The 19,293-nt window shown below is 32.0% G+C and overlaps 1 protein-coding gene across 5 annotated transcripts in view; it reads left to right on the top strand.

Moving 5' to 3' along the window:
• Positions 1-19,293, top strand: part of LOC111707646 (snurportin-1) — a 36,173-nt gene that overhangs the window by 2,692 nt on the left and 14,188 nt on the right. For all 5 annotated transcript variants that reach the window (XR_002766493.1, XR_002766491.1, XR_002766490.1 and 2 more), the window contains exons 2-14: positions 2,614-2,651; positions 4,217-4,301; positions 4,875-4,931; positions 6,217-6,291; positions 6,909-6,960; positions 7,533-7,600; positions 7,938-8,024; positions 8,246-8,348; positions 12,136-12,246; positions 12,535-12,614; positions 13,776-13,892; positions 17,729-17,804; positions 18,554-18,585. Coding sequence is in view for 1 of the 5 variants with exons in the window: in XM_023480778.1 (XP_023336546.1) it covers positions 2,618-2,651; positions 4,217-4,301; positions 4,875-4,931; positions 6,217-6,291; positions 6,909-6,960; positions 7,533-7,600; positions 7,938-8,024; positions 8,246-8,348; positions 12,136-12,246; positions 12,535-12,614; positions 13,776-13,892; positions 17,729-17,804; positions 18,554-18,585 (977 nt within the window). In the remaining 4 variants the exon portion in view is untranslated. The remainder of the gene's footprint in view (positions 1-2,613; positions 2,652-4,216; positions 4,302-4,874; positions 4,932-6,216; positions 6,292-6,908; positions 6,961-7,532; positions 7,601-7,937; positions 8,025-8,245; positions 8,349-12,135; positions 12,247-12,534; positions 12,615-13,775; positions 13,893-17,728; positions 17,805-18,553; positions 18,586-19,293) is intronic.

Genomic DNA, 19,293 nt, shown 5'->3' with positions numbered 1-19,293 from the left:
AAGCCCTCATCATGGAAACTGGTGTTCTCTTTGAGTGCGCTCACCCGATGGCGGTCCGAGTTCCCCAACCTCCTATTAAGTTAAAATATTGGGTAATGTGGATGGATTTGATCAACTGGTGCTTTTGTTTCTGTTTTGTAACCTTTTATATTCACTGAAATGTTTTCAAGCATCTCAGATATCTTTTGAAACTGGAGTCTAAAGGTTTTAAGTTTAAAATAGATTTTCTCTTTTCTGTAGAATGTAGATATTAGATTCTTTTTGGAACTTGGCTTCTCGAGACATAAGTGTTTATTATTGCTGTCATTTTAGGTGTTAAGTTTTCATTTACAACACAGAAAATACAAACAATCTATAAATTATTTGTTATAGAACACAATTATTTTTAGATATAACTCCCCCCCCCCACACACACTTTCTGTCTGTAAAATGGTTATTATTATTATTGAAGAAAATTGCTAAATTGCTAGGATTATTTTCCTTATAACTCGAAACCAACTCTTTTTTCTTGTATAAGACTCCATTTTGTTTCTGTGACGCCATTTTGTTTTAGTGACGATATGATACTGGAGCCTGGACTTGTAATGATATTTGCGCACGGGATCGAATAGAAGATTATTATTCAAGTTTTCCCATTCTTCTTTACATTGCACAGGACCAGACCAGTCGAATAGAAGATATAAATAGAAGTATAAATAATGCATATGGTGTCACAAAGTGTTTTTCTTTCAGTAATGATGCAACGCTCATGTGGCTTCTCTCCTTGACTTTCATTTTGTTTAAATGTAATTTACATCAATTGATGTTATATCATTTGTTCCAAGCAAGTGAACTCGCTCAAAAAAAAATGTGCAATTCATAGGGATTAAAAAAGTCTTTTCAAATGAAAAAATTCATTTTTGTACATTACAAAAAATTAGCTTTTAATACTTTTTCAACTCATAAGTATATTTTTTAATGTTCATAAATGATGTCGAGTTAAAAATAATTAAAAATTATTAAGAATTGCTTTTGATAAAAATCTCCATTTTTGCTTCCTCTTTTAAATGTTCCTGACTGACTAACCTCTTTTCGTATTCTTCTGCATTTAAACCAGCAATGTGCATTGTGCAACGTATAATCAGTGTTAAGGGTTCATTTAATTCTGATGCGGATCCGTATCCTGGATCCGCACTGGAAAAAATGGATCCGGATCCAGGTCATGAACATTTCCTTAAGATATAATGCTTTATTTTTGATCAATAGAACAATTTTCAAATTATTTTTTTCTCGTTATTTTTTGCTTGCAATGGTCAGTTGATATCTTCTCCCCTTGATCCGGATCCGTGGATCCCCACATGTTGGCAGAGGCGGATCCAGAAAGCCAAAATGTGTTAATCACGGATCTATTTTTTTGTTTAGTATTTTCTATGATCTACTTGTTTGTTAGAATATATGCTGTATTCATTGGACTTTTCGTTTCAATATTTAAATTATTTTAATCGTTTTCCTGTTTAACGGTTAAAAGAACTTTTTTCGCAATGAATTTTAAAAAGTAAGTTTTGATTATCAATTTCCATTTATTGTAACCTCATTTAAACCATTTAAACACGACCATTTATTGTAGACTGTACGGCACATAAAGTTCGCATTGTGCATACTACGTTGATTGTACAATGTACATACCTTGCACTATTTGTTACTCTGTATATCTGTGTAACGTAATACCAATGTGATTTGTATTTTGTGTTTGTTTTACATAATCACAAGCGGGCAAAGTATCACTAATCTTCACTTCTAGATAAGAATGGTTGTCTGGGGGTTTTGTTTACCCTGCAAGAAACAAGATATGTTCTTATTTCAGACAATGAATGGGACCAAAGCACTCAAGAGACCAATAAACAGTATACAGGCCGCTACTATTGATAAAAGGGGCCTGTATACTGTTTATTGGTCTCTTGAGTGCTTTGGTCCCATTCTTAGTCTGAAATAAAAAAAAACATATATTGATTCTTACAGGGTAAACAAAAACCCCCAGCACTTTTATCACTATTTACTACAATTGTTGTACTGCCTAAGCTTTCGCAGTACAACTTTTGTTGTACGTAACTTGCACATTTCATTTTTAGATCTAATTTAGAAAATTTATTATTTTGTGATCATAGTCTTCCTAATTTTTTGATTGATAGTATTTTAGATTTAGTCGTAACATTAGCATTTTGTTATTTTTAACCCATCATTGTATCTGAATGGATTGATAATGTTTTATTTCTATCCGATGTATCTTTAAAGAGAATTGATTTGAGCCGTCCTCCACAGACCAATTTTCCGGGGTGTATATTTTCAGGAGGGGTTATCAATTTCCGTTACAGTGGGTACAGTTATTTCAGATAGAAAAAGGTGCAGAGTTCTCTTCAGAGTGTATTCGCTAATTATGAATCTTTATTTCAACTAGGTTAATTTGTAAAAGTGTTTTCTTAAAGTTGCACAAATTTAAAGAAAAGATTTTATGAAAGAAAGATAATATTGATGAATCATATTTTGTTGTCCACTCTCGTATATTTTTTTTTATTTGTTCCGATAGTAATTTTTAAAGGGATGTATGGCCCCAATTTTGTTATTTTCTATTTTCAGAAAAATGACTACAGAGAATAAACCATTCCAGAATGAAGGTTAGAAAACAATAAGCTTATTTTTAAGTAAAGATGGCAATGCCGATTCACAACGGTTCCTTAAAATCTTTGTCTGATCATGCATGAAATAGATACTATTACTGATGTTTATAATTTTGAAAACTGATTTTTATCCTAGTTAGGGATACTCAGCAAAAGTGATAAGCGCATTTCTACTGCAGGAAAACAAAGGATCTATCAGTATTAAACGTTTTAATTCTAGAAAAATGGCAATATCTCCCACATTATTGAAAAAGGTTTCAAGAGAACCAACTACCGTTATGAGTCGGGCATTGCCATGAAAATAAAATGAACGCTAGAAATAGTTATTTTATTATTTACATCAGGAAAAGTTATCACACAACTTTTCATTTTCAATTTAATCAAATCTGTAAATGAACTTTGTGTAACTGTAGGGGTTTAGCTTTTCTATTCGCTCAATTTGGGAAAATAAATGAATGAATTATATTATTAACTAACTGAGCTGCCCGGTGTTGCCCGTGAAATTTTGGAAACATTCGAAAAAAAATTCAAATTTTGGAATTTAGCCATGATAAGCCGGGAGGTGCCGACCATAGCACTAACGATCGGGATGTGCATCTTCGAGCAAACTCTGTCCTTCTTACAGGATTGAATCCTGGGTACTTTTACGTTAAGTAAAAGGTTTTTTTAAAAATAAAGTTTTTTTAAAGCCCATGTTACCCTTAAAAACCTCAGCCAATTTGGTTCAGCCGTTGGGCTTGGGCAAGTTATAATTAACATGTGTACAAATATATATGAGCCAAGAGCTTTATTATTAGCTCTGGGACAAAATGATTTTTTTTTCAAAACTTTTTTTTATTTTAAATAAAATGGGTCCGCGCAATCTAAACTGCACCTGTAACCACTGAATATGTTGATATGGGTATCTAAACTGCACCTGTAACCACTGAATATGTTGATATGGGTATCTAAACTGCACCTGTAACCACTGAATATGTTGATATGGGTATCTAAAACTGCACCTGTAACCACTGAATATGTTGATATGGGTATCTAAACTGCACCTGTAACCACTGAATATGTTGATATGGGTATCTAAAACTGCACCTGTAACCACTGAATATGTTGATATGGGTATCTAAAACTGCACCTGTAACCACTGAATATGTCCCAGTTTTTGGTTTTTTGATATTGTGAGAATTAGTTAATTTAGAGTCAAAAACTATTATATGGCGGACTTAGGCAAATCTCCGCAAAAGTGTCCGTTTTTTGCCGATAACTTATTCAATTTTGAACCGATTTTTATGATCTTAACATTTTTTGATTCAGTGTTTCAAGACGGATTTGTTGGTACCCATATCGACATATTTAAAAAATATATATTTTTGCTTGCTCTAGTGGTTTATTGTTTACAAAAACGTGATGCGATGCATGACTTTAAAAATGAGAAAAAATGTTAAACACTTGTTTTCCTTTTTTATTATAGAAACTTTCAAGACACATGCTGAAAGGATCTAAATATTTTTATCAAAAAAGTGGTGAATTGTTTCCCCCTTATAATTATATAGATGTAACGTATTCAGGGTCTGTATCTGCCCCTTCTAATGCTCATCAGAAACCGCCAGAATTTGATCTTAACTTGCGCCCAGGGGTTCAAATATCTAACAGGTCAGTTAATTTTCTTATCAGAACTTTTTTCACTTTTCAAAATGGAGGTTGCAACAGTTCTATTCTTATATTTATTAACCCTATTCCAACTGACGTCTTATCTAATGAAAATAGACTGCAGGGATGTGCTGGGAGGAGGGGGAAATGTCTCCAAGGACCTACTATTTCCTTATTACTAATTCATGGGATGTTATACATTTTTGAACAGCGAATTTAAATACGCAAAGAATATCTTTACAATCTGCTTGCTTTTGTCATTGGCTTTCCTAAAAGCAGTAAAATTTAAAATCCAATGACTGTAAGTAAGTCGAATTTTAGATTATAGTAAAACCGGGCATTCAGGCAGTAATAGTTTTAGAAAGCTTGAAAATACAACTTGTGAAATGGGTCTGTGTGAAATGCACAAAGCTGTGTTTCCGTGATTGGGCCTTGACCGATTTGCCTTAAATTATGTCATATAATGTCCTTTGCGTGGTTTAGAAAGTTTTTAATTTACAGGCAAAGCTGGGTTTTACAGCAAATACATAATATTACATCTGATTTAAAAAAGGAAATAATTAACATGTTTTCCAGGGTTGGGCGCAGCCCGCCGGGACTCCAGCAAGTGCACAACAACCCTCCTGGGAGCAGGTGAACTAGAGGGTGTGGGGGCTTTCCCAAAAAATCCAACTCCCCCCCCCCCATCCTTGAAAATTTGCTAATCAGCCCTTTTCGGTTTTTTCCTTTGGGCCAAATATGACCAAAAAGAAAGATAAGTAGCTAAAATGTTAGATGCAGCCCAGAGTTCTTGTAAGCTAAATGAATATTAGAAAATAATTCAGATCTAACATCACAGACCTCAATTTCATCATGCAAATTGTATTTTTTAGTCGGGGTTATGGAGATATATTTCGTACAGATTAATAAAGAAAGAGACTGGGCGGGTATTACCCTTAAATAGATTTTGAAAATCTTTAAATTTTATATGTTTCTGAAATATATGTTTTTCGAATGTTGTTGATCTTATAAACTGATTTAGGGAACCATAAATACAGGGGGTAAACATGGGAGCATAGTAAATGAAGGAACTGATTTTAATCCCAAAATAAAACTATCTTATCCCTTAGTTTTTGTCCCCCGTGACACCCTAATCCTTTATCCACTAGGACACCTTACTGTACAATCCTCCAATTAGTGGTCACCCTTAAAAACAATCCTCTAACTGGAGGTCACTCTTTAAAACAATCCTCTACCGGAGGTCACCCTGTAAAACAAACCTCTAACTGGGGGTCACCCTTTAAAACAACCCTCTAAGTTGAGGTCACCCTTTAAAACAATCCTCTAATTGATTTGGTCACCCTTCAAAACAATCCTACTGGATGTCATACTTTAAAACAATCCTCTAACTGTAGGTCACCCTTTAAAACAATCCTCTAACTGGAGGTCACCCTTTAAACAATCCTTTAATTGGTGGTCACCCTTTAAAACAATTCTCTCTCTGGAGGTCACCCTTTAAAACAATCCTCTTATTGGAGGTCACCCTTTAAAACAATCCTCTAATTGGAGGTCACCATTTAAAACAATCCTCTAATTTGAGGTCACCCTTTAAAACATTCCTTTAACAGGTGGTCACCCTTTAAAACAATCCTCTAACTGGTGGTCACCCTTTAAAACAATCCTCAAACTGGTGGTCACCCTTTAAAACAATCCTCTAACTGGTGGTTACCCTTTAAAACAATCCTCTAACTGGTGGTCATCCTTAAAAATAATTCTCTAACTGGTGGTCACCCTTTAAAACAATCCTCTAACTGGTGGTCACCCTTCAAAACAATCCTCGAACTGGTGGTCACCCTTTAAAACAATCCTCTAACTGGTGGTCACCCTTATAAATAATTCTCTAACTGGTGGTCACCCTTTAAAACAATCCTCTATCTAGAACAAGTTTGGAAGATCTAGCGGACTCCTTTGCCGCAGGATTTACTGTCACAAATACACCGAATGATACAAACAGGTTAGTTACGGACAGGTAGAGTCACATTCACGGTGTACTAGAGACAATTTGAATTCGAACCGGACTAACCCCTTTACTGACCTCTTAGTGATGCATGGCAAGCACCGGCCCGACCCTATGCTGGCTCGGTTTCAACTTTGATGGCGCGGCCCAACTTTTTACAGAACACGTTCTATTATAGGCCTATTTGGTTTACCCCACTAGCTTATTTTTTGTTAAATACAGTATCAACAGAGAAGGCAAATACGGTCAAATGCTGCACTATTATGCACCATCAAAATAAGGTAAAATGCTGCACTATTATGAACCATCAAAATACGGTCAAATGCCGCACTATTATGAACCATGAAAATACGGTCAAATGCCCTTAAATATCGTCAGAACACATTTAAATACTGCTAACTTCAGTCAAATTAGTCAAATACGATCAACAAGAGATAATTTGGCCAAATACATTCATAATCTTCAATTAATCCATAGTTTTGAGGAGAAAAAAACAGGTTTTATGAATTTAATTGCCTCATGACATACAAGTTACAAGTTGTCAACACAGGGCGTAGTTAGTTCCCCTTATGTCAAAGGATCGATAATCTAATGATAATTGTAAATATTTTTAGACCGCATCCAAGATTCGCACAGTTTAAGATGAAAACCAGTACAATTCCACAGGTGATGATGGATAATTTTTCCAGGACGGTTTTTTTCTTATTATTTGTGTTACAGGAGAAATATTAATTAATTCAAATGATAAATCTAGAATAAAAGTTTACCACTGATCGTTTATTATTATATTATTTTGGAATTAAAAACGACGACAGCTCATGGTGTATTGATTAATCTAGGATGAAAAAGACAGCTCATGGTGCATTGATTAATCTAGGATGAAAGACGACAGCTCATAGTGTATTGATTAATCTAGGATGAAAGACGACAGCTCATGGTGTTTTGATTAATCTAGGATGAATGACGACAGCTCATGAAATATTTATTTATTGATCTAGGATGAAAGACGACAGCTCAGGGTGTATTGATTAATCTAGGACCAAAGACGACAGCTCATAAAATATTGATCGATTTAGGATGAAGGACGACAGCTCATGATCTATTGATTGATTTATCTAGGATGAAAGACGACAGCTCATGAATTAATTGATTGATTTAGGATGAACGACAACAGCTCATGAATTGATTGATTATTCTAGGATGAAAGACGACAGCTCATGAAATATTGATTATTTTAGGATGAAAGACGACGGCTTCTTCTGGAATACCAAAAATCTAGAAGAGACGACCTACTTAATCACGCCAGGTCACAACAAGAAATTAAGATCTTTTTATCATTCTCTTTTGTGAAGTGTTAGGTGCTAAGGGTGAAACTCATCGGATTGCTGCACACATACTCGAGAAAGCACCATCGGACCTACGTTACAAAACAACCAGTCTTCAATTGTCCCACTTTATACTGTATCTTAACATTTTTTATTTGATTCAAAAAATTGATACTTTACTAATTTTCACATGTTTGACATTGAAAGTGGTAAAATTTACTAATTGCCTGCAAGTTATTAGTTTAATAACTTATAAATTTTCCGATTTTTTCTTTCACATTTATTTTACAAACACTCCCTTTAATATTGTTAATCTAGATGCCTGGCCCTGGGTGAGTTTGAGGAGGAAGAGGAGGAGGAGGGGGAGGAGGAAGAGATGGATACCACCACGGAGATAAAACCAAGGAACAATAAATATCAAGCGTTTAGCGATATAGAGTTTACACCATAAACCTCTTTTCAAGTAAAATATGGCTCGGAAAAGTAAGAATTTTTTTTTGAGAGACGTGTCTAAGTCGTAGTAATGTTGCATTGAAGTTCTTAAATCCGACGGAAAACTGGTTATATCCATGAAATCTCTGTAAATTGTAATAATTGTGGTTTATTTGTTGTTATTGTCCCCCTAGGCGGTTGTATAAGAGCTATAAGAACCAGCTAATGCTCTCGGAGTGGTTAGTGGAGGTCCCTGACGACCTCGCGTCCTCATGGATTCTTATTCTCTGTCCGGAGGTCAGTTTAATATTCAGACATAACATTTATTGCAAATTTCTCAGTATTCGTATTCGCTATTCAGACACCTTCAGCTTGAGTGTTATATTAGACATATTTTTGGTTGTTTTTTCGAAGTAAGACAAATAAATGTCGGTTAATCAGTTTCGATTTAAGATATTTTTTGATGCATGGTTCGGAAATTTTTGTAAATGGCAACTTTGAACTGTTTTAAAAAAAATCATCTTAAACTTCCTAGGGCTGGTTCCTCAATTATAAGCATAAAAGTAACGGGAAAAAAAGAAGAAAAATGATATGAAAATTCTTCATCTGTTAAAAATTCAGTAAATCTTAAAGAAGTGTTCATTGTCTGTACCTGGATCCGGATCCACTTTTTTCCAGGGCTGATCCAGGTCCGGGAAACTTTATTGCTAGGAAATATAAAAATTAACTGGACAAGTGACCACGTTGAAATTTGAAATTTTTAAAACTTTGTGTGAAGAATATGAATCCTTAGTTTTTAAATTAAACTTTTTAATTAAAAGCTCTGTCTGAGCATTAAGCAAAGTTTTGGCATCGTTTAGCTCTGGAGATATTCTGGAAATATTCTATATGTATGGTGGAAATATTCTATTTATATATTTCAGAGATATTTCAGAAATATTTCAGAGATATTCCAGAGATATTCCATAGATATTCCAGAGATATTCCAGAGATATTTCATAGATATTTCATAGATATTCCGGAGATATTCATTCCGGAGATATTCATTCCGGAGATATTCCTTCCAGAGATATTCCTTCCAAAGATATCCCTTCCAGAGATATCCCTTCCAGAGATATCCCTTCCAGTGATATTCCTTCCAGAGAGATTTATTCCATAGAGATGTATTCCAGAGAGATATATTTCAGAGAGATGTATTCCAGAGAGATGTATTCCAGAGAGATGCATTCCAGAGAGATGTATTCTAGAGAGATGTATTCCAGAGAGATGTATTCCAGAGAGATGTATTCCAGAGAGATGTATTCCAGAGAGATGTATTCCAGAGAGATGTATTCCAGAGAGATGTATTCTAGAGAGATGTATTCAAGAGAGATGTATTCTAGAGAGATGTATTCTAGAGAGATGTATTCTTGATTGATGTATTTTAGAGAGATGTATTCTTAAGAGTTGTATTCTAGAGATGTATTCTAGAGATGTATTCTAGAGATATATTCTAGAAATATATTCTAAAAATATATTCTAGAAATATATATTACAAATATATTCTAGAGATATTCTAGAGATATTCTTGAACCTAAATTGAATAAAATTATATCAACTAACTGTCTGAATAAATAGGCAAAATATATAATAAAGATGGGACAAGAGAAGTTGCATTTGTCGATAACTTCAGATATTTAGGCATGATATTTTTACTAAGATCATGAGCTCTTAATATCCTACTTTAACTTATAACTATCTCTCTATCTTGTATATAAGAAGAGGACTAATAAACTTTGATTACCTTTCTTGTCTTATCTGTATATATTGGACTACTATGACTGTCAGGGTTGTATTTTTTCTCAAAAAGTTCTCCCCCCCCCNTTTTTCTTTTTTTTGGGGGGGGGGCTTGGTCGCTGTATTGCGGAAAAATGGTTTTTATGGGAAAATAACCTTTGGGTAAAAAGTATCGAAAAAAGTGAAAAACTTGCCTTTTGTTGTCCAATTATTTTTCTTTCCCAAATCATCAAAAAAATTGTTTCCTGCTTGTCTTTTCTGTGTAGAATTGATTACTTAAGTATAACTACCTCCCTTGTCTTCTCTGTGTAGATTGGACTACTTAAGTATAACTACCTCCCTTGTCTTATCTGTGTAGATTGGACTACTAAAGTATAACTACCTCCCTTGTCTTATCTTTGTAGAATGGACTACTAAAGTATAACTACCTCCCTTGTTTTATCTGTGTAGAATGGATTACTAAAGTATAACTACCTCCCTTGTCTTATCTGTGTAGATTGGACAACTAAACTATAACTATTTCCCTTGTCTTATCTGTGTAGATTGGACTACTAAACTATGACTATCTTACTTGTCTCATCTGTGTAGATTGGACTATTAAACTATGACTACCTCCATTGTCTTCTCTGTGTAGATCGGACTATTAAACTATAACTACCTCTCTTGTTTCATCTGTGTAGATTGGACTACTAAACTATGACTACCTCCTTTGTCTTCTCTGTGTAGATCGGACTATTAAACTATGACTATCTCTCTTGTCTTATCTGTATAATCTGTATTTTGAATATGTTTGTGTCATACTAAATTAACTAAATGTGTAGACTTTAGAATATAGATGATATTAAAGTACAGTTTCTAGTATTTCTTATTCTTGAATTTCTTCAGTTTAGGTCAAGGGTTGGTAATATTTTATATTATTGCCCCCACCACCCTTCAGCTAGAGAGGAGAGAAGCAAGCTTGAATTTTTTGAGTAAAAGTTTAAACTTACCCTTTCTATAAATATTTTATTTCTAAAATTTCTTTTAAAAAATTATTTTTTAATCGTGTTCGGAAAAAAAGCTGTTGACGTAATTTTTTAAGTGATCTATCCTTTTTTCTAAGTTATTCAAGAGCTAAAAAGATACTCTATTTTCAAACTAATTCAAGAGCAAAAGGGGTCCTTCTAATCTTAAAAATGCTCGCTAATGGTCTTTCTAATAGTTGCAAAAGCTGGAAAAATATCCTTTTTATTAAGTTTAGTTAAAACATAGTTACAAAATAAAAATAGAAAAACACTTAAATATCTGAGAAACATGAAAATATTCTAAGAGATAAGTATTCAGTATAGTTAAAGCAAAGTTACAAAATAAAAATAGAAAAACACTTAAATATATGAGAAACATGAAAATATTCTAAGAGAAAAGTATCAAGTATATTTAAAACAAAGTTATAAAATTGAAATAGAAAAACACTTAAATATCTAAGAAACAAACAAACTACATGAAAATATTCTAAGAGATAAAGGGTGTTAGTAAAAAGGCATATATATAGATTCTATTACGAGAGTTAAAGGGGGAGTGCGCCAAATAATAAACTGAACATGGTTTTTTTTGGTTGTTAGTAGAACTAGCTAACGAAATCTCACTACTGTTAGATCCAAAAAATCGGCCTTTTCATAGTCCCAAAAAAGGAGGGAAGAAGGAACTTTGCGCGAATAATGTTAGGGTTGGGCGGGTTGTCTTGCTTAAAAAATATCGCTTTAGGCTACCCCATAAAAGGTCAAGTTATCTTTTGGCTTGGCTAGGCGTCTTAGTGTTCCTTAGGCTAAACAAACAATATATCTAGAAGGTTCTTACAGGATACATGTTGCATATTTAAATTACATTAGCGTTCTTATCAACAGTATCATAATCATCATCATGAGATGTGTTTTCATCTTCATCAGTTTCCTCATCATCATCATTAGACCCTGCAGGGTGAATCGATCCATCCTGTGAAAAATACATACATATATATACATATATATTTATTCATATATATATATATATATGTGGTTAGAATTGAAAAATTAGGAATCCTATTTACAATTTCATGTTAAATCTTTCTTGGTCAATTTGGTGAATTGTTGAAGCCAGTTCTAAGCTTTGCATTAGATTTCTTTCTAATTTATGTAAAAATGACCTCAACACATTTTCTTTTGGAAACCTGTATTTTCAAAAAATTTATTTAAACAAATTTTAACAACACCATTTATATATGTATTTATATCTTTGTGTGTGAATAAATCTTGATAATATAATAAATTATTTTAAAACTTGACATTTGCAGGGTCGTCGTAATTTCGTGATAGCATCCAATGGGTTAACCAAAGTGTACAGTAAGAGCGGGAAAATGGTGAAGAAATTTCCGTCTAATCTCCCGGGAGGAAACAGAAATCAGGTGAAATTTAGTTAGAAATGTTAACACCAGGTGTCTCTGATCATTAGTTACTTTTGATATTTGTTGTTCGTCATCTCAGTTTGGGTTTTGAGCCAACCGTTAGCGACTGATTGATTGATTGATTGATTTATACATATATTGATTGATTTATAAATATATTGATTGATTTATAAATATATTGATTGATTAATAAATATATTGATTGATTGATTAATTGATGATTGATTGATATTTGTTGATTGATTGATTGATTGATTGATTGATTGATTGATTGACGATTGATTTTAGATGAGAAGAAATTCTTACAGTATCCTGGACTGTATATACTCGGATAAATCCAAAATGTTCTATATACTAGATATGATGTGGTAAGTACAGTGATAACCAAAAAACAATGGAATAGGAAGACGACATTATCACAAAATTTAAGTTTCTTTGATGTTGTTTTGTTAGACACCTATTAAATCATTAATTAAGTGAAATGGGTCTGTTTGCACTGTACAATTGCTGTGACTCGTGTTATTGGACTTAAAGTTAAAGCTTGATTTATGAAAGTCGTCTTCCTATTTCAGAGTTTTCTTGGTGTCACTGTAGAACAACAAAATTTTCTACTTTAGTTTTAAATTTTCATCTTTTCAGTAATATTCGTGGGAAATTTTTTTTTGTGTTAATACGTGTAAATTTCATATATTGCACCGAGTAAGAAGATAATATTAAAAGAAACATTAATTGGCATAGAAAATTTAATCGAAAAGTAATATTTAAAGGAACTGCAAGCATTATTACAAGGGCCGATTAAACTCTTCTTAACCTAGAAAAACATTGTTGAAAAGAAAAAGGTTTCAAGGCCAGGGTACCGTTGTAAATCGTGCATTGTTATCTTTTGTCTGGATGGTTACTGGAAATTACGCTCACGCCACCTTGTAATTAGTGTTTTTTCGAAATGTGTTTCAATTTAAAAAGAGTTATTTTAAATATTTTAGATATTTTAAATATTTTAGAAAGACTTGAATAATATTTGCTAAATACAGTGCTTTTAAGATCCATTTCATTTTGTTGTAGATCCTGTATCCGGAACCAAGTCATCCTGATTTAATTTGATTTAACCATTTAATGGTTTTTAGAGTTTTCGCTTATGTTTATGTTAAAGCTCGACGAACCATTCAGAGATAAGGAAACCAAATTCCGGATCCTAAGCACTTACTTCCTAGAATCGGATCATCAAAAATATGCGGATTCAAGGGGCAAAATATCAATCGAAAACTGCAACAACAAAATACTTTTTTCTCTCAAAACCCAAATCTGAACTGTTGATAAAAATTTCCTGATCTCTGCATGGTTCATCAAGTTTAATGATAAAAATAAGCCAAAAAAGAAGAAAAATTATTTGACAATTCTTTTATATCAAAAAAAAATCAGTAAATGTTAAAGAAATTTTCATGACCTGGAACATTTATTTCCAGTGCGGATCCGCAATTAAATGGATCCTTAGCACTTGCTGAAGTTCTAAAATATTCTATTTGTTTAAGCTGGGATGGATTCCAGTACTATGACTGTGATACTGAGTTTCGTCTTTCCTGGGTTCAACAGAAATTCATCGAGAACAGAGATCTGATGATGGATAGTTCGAGAACTCATCCATACAGGTTAGAGTCATTCATTCATTTATATATCCATCCATCCTGGTCAGATTTAACGATTTTTCCATTCATCCTGGTCAGACCGTCAGATTTATCCATTTTTTCATTTTTCCTGGTCAATACATTTTTCAATTCATCCTGGTCAGATTTATCTATTTTCCATTCATCCTGGTCAGATTAATACATTTTTACATTCATCCTAGTCAGATTTATCCATTTTTCCATTCATCCTGGTCAGATCTATACATTTTTCAATTCATCCTGGTCAGATTAATAAATTATTCCATTCATCCTGGTCACATTTATCCGTATTTCCATTTATCCTGGTCAGATTTATCCATTTTTTCATTCTTCCTGGTCAGATTTATACATTTTTCCAGTCATCCTGGTCAAATTAATACATTTTCATTTCATTCTGGTCAGATTTATCCATTTTTTCATTCATCCTGGTCAGATTTATTCATTTTTCCATTCATCCTGGTCAGATTTATTCATTTTTCCATTCATCCTGGTCAGATTTATACATTATTCAATTCATCCTGGTTAGAGATATCTATTCTTCAATTCATCCTGGTCAGATTCATTCATTATTCCAAATATGATATATAACATCCTTGGTCCAAAGAACGTCATGAGAGTCTAAATCTACAAAATCTATTAAAAATTATGATGTCTCGAAACTGTAAATTGCGTTAGTAACTTGAGTTGCCACAATTGAAAATAATCAAACTTATCTAGTTAAATCAGGATATCTCCTCCATCATGGATGAGACGAAAAGTACTCTTTAACGGTATAATTTTGAATTTGACAATCCACACTACAATTTAAGGGGGCACTCGAAAATATATCTCTAATCCCTTAAAATAATCCTCAAAATAAATTATAATTTGGTTGAAAAATAATAACCGTTGTGGATGTGAGGTTTAAAACTTTAAACAAACATCAAAATTAAACTTAACTTTAATCAGGAATGTATATTAACCCTTTAAAGTATTCTTTAAAATATTTTTCAAAAAAAACTTTTTTTTGACACATATTTTACCTGAAGTGCAATATCTTTTTCTTAAGCCCATTGAAAGTTAATTGATTTAAGAAATAAAATTCTATATATTTAGATTTTTAAAAATATTTTTTTTTTCGTGTAAAATAGGGAAATTGTATAGCCCTGCTGCAGAATTCGCTTGAAGCAATTTCAGAAAGTTTTTAAATAATTTGAGTTTTAAAGCAATCAAATCAAACCTTTCAATAAGTGATTGTTCACACATGTTCAACCTAGTCTTTTGTAAAAAGAAAACTTGTCAAAGAAAATAAAGAACCCTTGAGACAAAATTTGGAATATTTAAATATAATTGTTAAATTTCTAAATCTCTTTTTTCCCGTCCGGAGACAGGCTTCTGTTCTGTCCCTGTTAGTTTATTGCATTTAAGTCACATAACAAACTCATTATCTTGTATTTTACACTTTACTGTACATATGATATTACATACAAGGTTTGAACTGGAATTTCTCAACCAATCGTTATATATCATGAACGCTCCCTTGAAATCTTAGGGAAACCTCGTAATCTGATTAATTAACTGTTTATTTGAACTTAAACCTCAAACATTAATCTCAATTAACTGGATTGATTGATTAATTGATGATTGATTGATATTTGTTGATTGATTGATTGATTGATTGATTGATTGACGATTGATTTTAGATGAGAAGAAATTCTTCTGATTGTACACTAGCCAAAGCGTACAGTGTGAATTCAATGAAGCTGATTGTACACTAGCCAAAGCGTATAGTGTGAATTCAATGAAGCCGATTGTACACTAGCCAAAGCGCACAGTGTGAATTCAATGAAGCTGACTAATATATTTAATACTCTAAAGATGGAAGGTCAGTTAGATTATGCATACAGTTCTGAAAATTAAAATGAACGATATGATTGAGAAAATTAAATGAGCAAAAACAATAATAAAAAATATTCCAAATTGAAAGGTGAAAAAATCTCAAAATATCTGAGAGGAAGGTATTTTTTTACTTAAACTTCTACTCAAAATTTATTTTCCTGAAAATATGTTGTTGGAACAGCAAATAGGATGATAAAGAGTTTTTAAAAAAGTTTTGTTAATTTCCAAAATGTTGTTTTCCTTTATCAATTTACAAGAGAAATAAAAAATTTTGTTCAAAGTGGACAATTTTGGTTTTTCAGACTTTGGATAATATCTGATAAATCTGTCTAATATCTAAACTATGGATAATATCTGAAAAATATGTGTATTATCTAAACTATGGAAAATATCTGAAAAATCTGTGTATTATCTAAACTATGGATAATATCTGAAAAATCTATGTTTTTTCTATACTTTGGATAATATTTGAAAAATCTGTGTATTATCTAAACTATGGATAATATCTGAAAAATCTGTGTTTTATCTAAACTATGGATAATATCGGATAAATCTGTGTAATATGTATATAAACTATAGATAATATCTGATAAATCTGTGTATTATCTTATCTATGGATAATATCTGATAAATCTGTGTATTATCTTATCTATGGATAATATCTGATAAATCTGTGTATTATCTAAACTATGGATAATATCTGAAAAATATGTGTATTATCTAAACTATGGATAATATCTTATAAATCTGTGTATTATCTAAACTATGGATAATATCGGATAAATCCGTGTAATGTATAAACTATAGATAATATCTGATAAATCTGTGTTTTTTCTAAACTTTGGATAATATCTGAAAAATCTGTGTATTATCTAAACTATGGATAATATCTGAAAAATCTGTGTTTTATCTAAACTAAGGATAATATCGGATAAATATGTGTAATATATAAACTATAGATAATATCTGATAAATCTGTGTTTTATTTATACTAAGGATAATATCTGATAAATCTGTGTATTATCTTATCTATGGATAATATCTGATAAATCTGTGTATTTTCTAAACTATGGATAATATCTGAAAAATATGTGTATAATCTAAACTATGGATAATATCTTATACATCTGTGTATTATCTAAACTATGGATAATATCTTATAAATCTGTGTATACTATAAACTATGGTTAATATCTGGAAAATCGGTGTATTATCTTAACTTTGGATAATATCTGATAAATTTGTGTAATATATAAACTATAGATAATATCTGATAAATCTGTGTTTTTTTACTATACTAAGGATAATATCTGATAAATCTGTGTAATATCTAAACTATGGATGATGTCTGATAAAGCTGTTTATTATCTTATCTATGGACCGAACCCTCAGCAGTGGAACTTGTTGTAAACCCTCATATACTTTATTTAACAAATTTGAATAGAAGAATCCTGTTCATTCTTCCATAGAATTTTCAACTAAGGTTGGAAGGGGAAGAGATCTTAAATTCATCCCCCCCTCCCCAACCAAGTAAAAGAAACTTACACCTGATCGATCAAAGCATATTTTGATTTTGTATTCTACGGAAGTTTGGTAAACCATAGTCATATTTTATAGAGTTTAATTAACAATTATTTATTTCCATTCATTTTTTTGTCAAACGTTTAGAATTAGATGTGCAAAATTAATGAGAGAAAAAAGAATGATTTTTTTATTTTTGGAGAATTATTTTTGAGGGAGAAATAGGGTGTAAATATTACTATTAAGACACGGTTTAAATCTTATCTTTGATCTTTGTAAGAACAAAAAACAATAATCATTGAATTCCCATGGTCCTGGCAGTTTCAAAATGTGGTCTGCCATTATTTTCCAGATTACCGGAGGTCATGAACCCAACATAGGAAAATTCATAAATTTTATATTTAGAATAATATTTATTGCAGGTTTATGCCTTTACCTATATATCAGTGTACCCAGGACTCCATCTCATCTGCTCTTAACTCTTCCCTTCCATTCGAGGTGANATATGGGTGGCTGGGGGGCCGGTCATTTTATGTTTATTTAAAATATGGGTTAATGGGGGATAATTGTAGTTTGACAACGAAGAGAATGGGGACTGGGGAGGTTTGGTATTTTTTATTTTTTTATTTTGGTGAAAGTGTTGTAAATCTTTTTTGGTTCGTTTTTTAGAAAAATTGATATACATTTAAGATTTCAAAACTGAAGTTTATGCTTTCTTTTATTAAATTTTACAAAATCTTTAACCTAAAAAACGATCGTAACCCCACAAACGGTTTTGCATTGCTTTTGGATTCTTTTTGGGGCGTTTTTGGGTCGTTTTTGAGTCGTTTTTGGGTCGTTTTGAGTCGTTTTTGACTCATTTTTGATTCATTTTTGAGTCGTTTTTGGGTAACTTTTGCCAGGGTCCAATTTTGACACCGAAAAAACAAATGTTGAGAATGAAGTATATAATATACATTATGCTAAATTTTGACCCGGAAAGAAAAAATTTATATTTATAAACGAAAAGCGACCCAAAAACGTACCAAATGAGAACACATCGCCAGTTGGAGGGAATTCAATGAAGCTGATTGTACACTAGCCAAAGCGTACAGTGTGAATTCATAGAAGCTGATTGTACACTAGCCGATTGATTGATTGATTGATTGATTGATTGACGATTGATTTAGTAATAAGTTGCGGGGGATCATTAGAAGTTTTTTGTCATAAAACTCTTTTACATGTATTTTAATCAGAAACTGTTTCAGGACAAGTTGGACGGACTCCTTATTTACCATAAGTAAGTTATTAGAATCTATTAGTTTTGCTTTTATTTTCCCTCTTTTTTTGTTAAAAAATTGCGCACGTATTTTTACAGATCAATTAGTTTACGGACACGTAAAAAATTGTTCTCTTTACAAAAAAGTGCTGTTATTTTTTAATTATAAGTATGACGATTTGGGTTAAAAGGCACGGCGAAAGGAAATTAAGGATCGAAGAGTGGTTTCGGTTGTGAATGCTAGGAGAAGACGTCATATGAAAACGTTTAACTCATAGAATGATGAATAAACATTAACAATTTAAAGGGACTGAAGACGTAGTTTTATGTAACCTTCCATTTATAGAGTGGCATGTCCGTATCACAACGTTACCATTAAAAACTTTTCTTTTCTGATTTGGATTTAGTTAAATATCCATGTTTTTTTCCTTTAAAAACTGATAATTATCAATTGTGAATTTTATCCAAAAAAACTTGCGCATTTCTTCCTAAAAACCTAGTTTTACGAATTCCGTAGATTCAAGATTGTCAGAAATAGAAACAAATTGGCCTAAATTGAGTTTTGGGAGAAAATCTATATGAGACTTTGGTTTTTTGTAAGTTTTAATTCTTTTTCATAGTTAAAGTGTTCTAGGAAAAGCAATAAAAAATGAAAACTTAACCATTTTCTACAATTTTAATCTGTATACATGCTTCACTACGTTATACACTGTATAGTGTACACTAAAC

Source organism: Eurytemora carolleeae, unplaced genomic scaffold (assembly GCF_000591075.1).
Source record: "Eurytemora carolleeae unplaced genomic scaffold, Eaff_2.0 scaffold790, whole genome shotgun sequence".
Classification (NCBI taxonomy): domain Eukaryota; kingdom Metazoa; phylum Arthropoda; class Copepoda; order Calanoida; family Temoridae; genus Eurytemora; species Eurytemora carolleeae.
The sequence above is the reverse complement of the archived record's forward strand: the minus strand, read 5'-3'. Positions and strand labels throughout refer to the sequence as shown.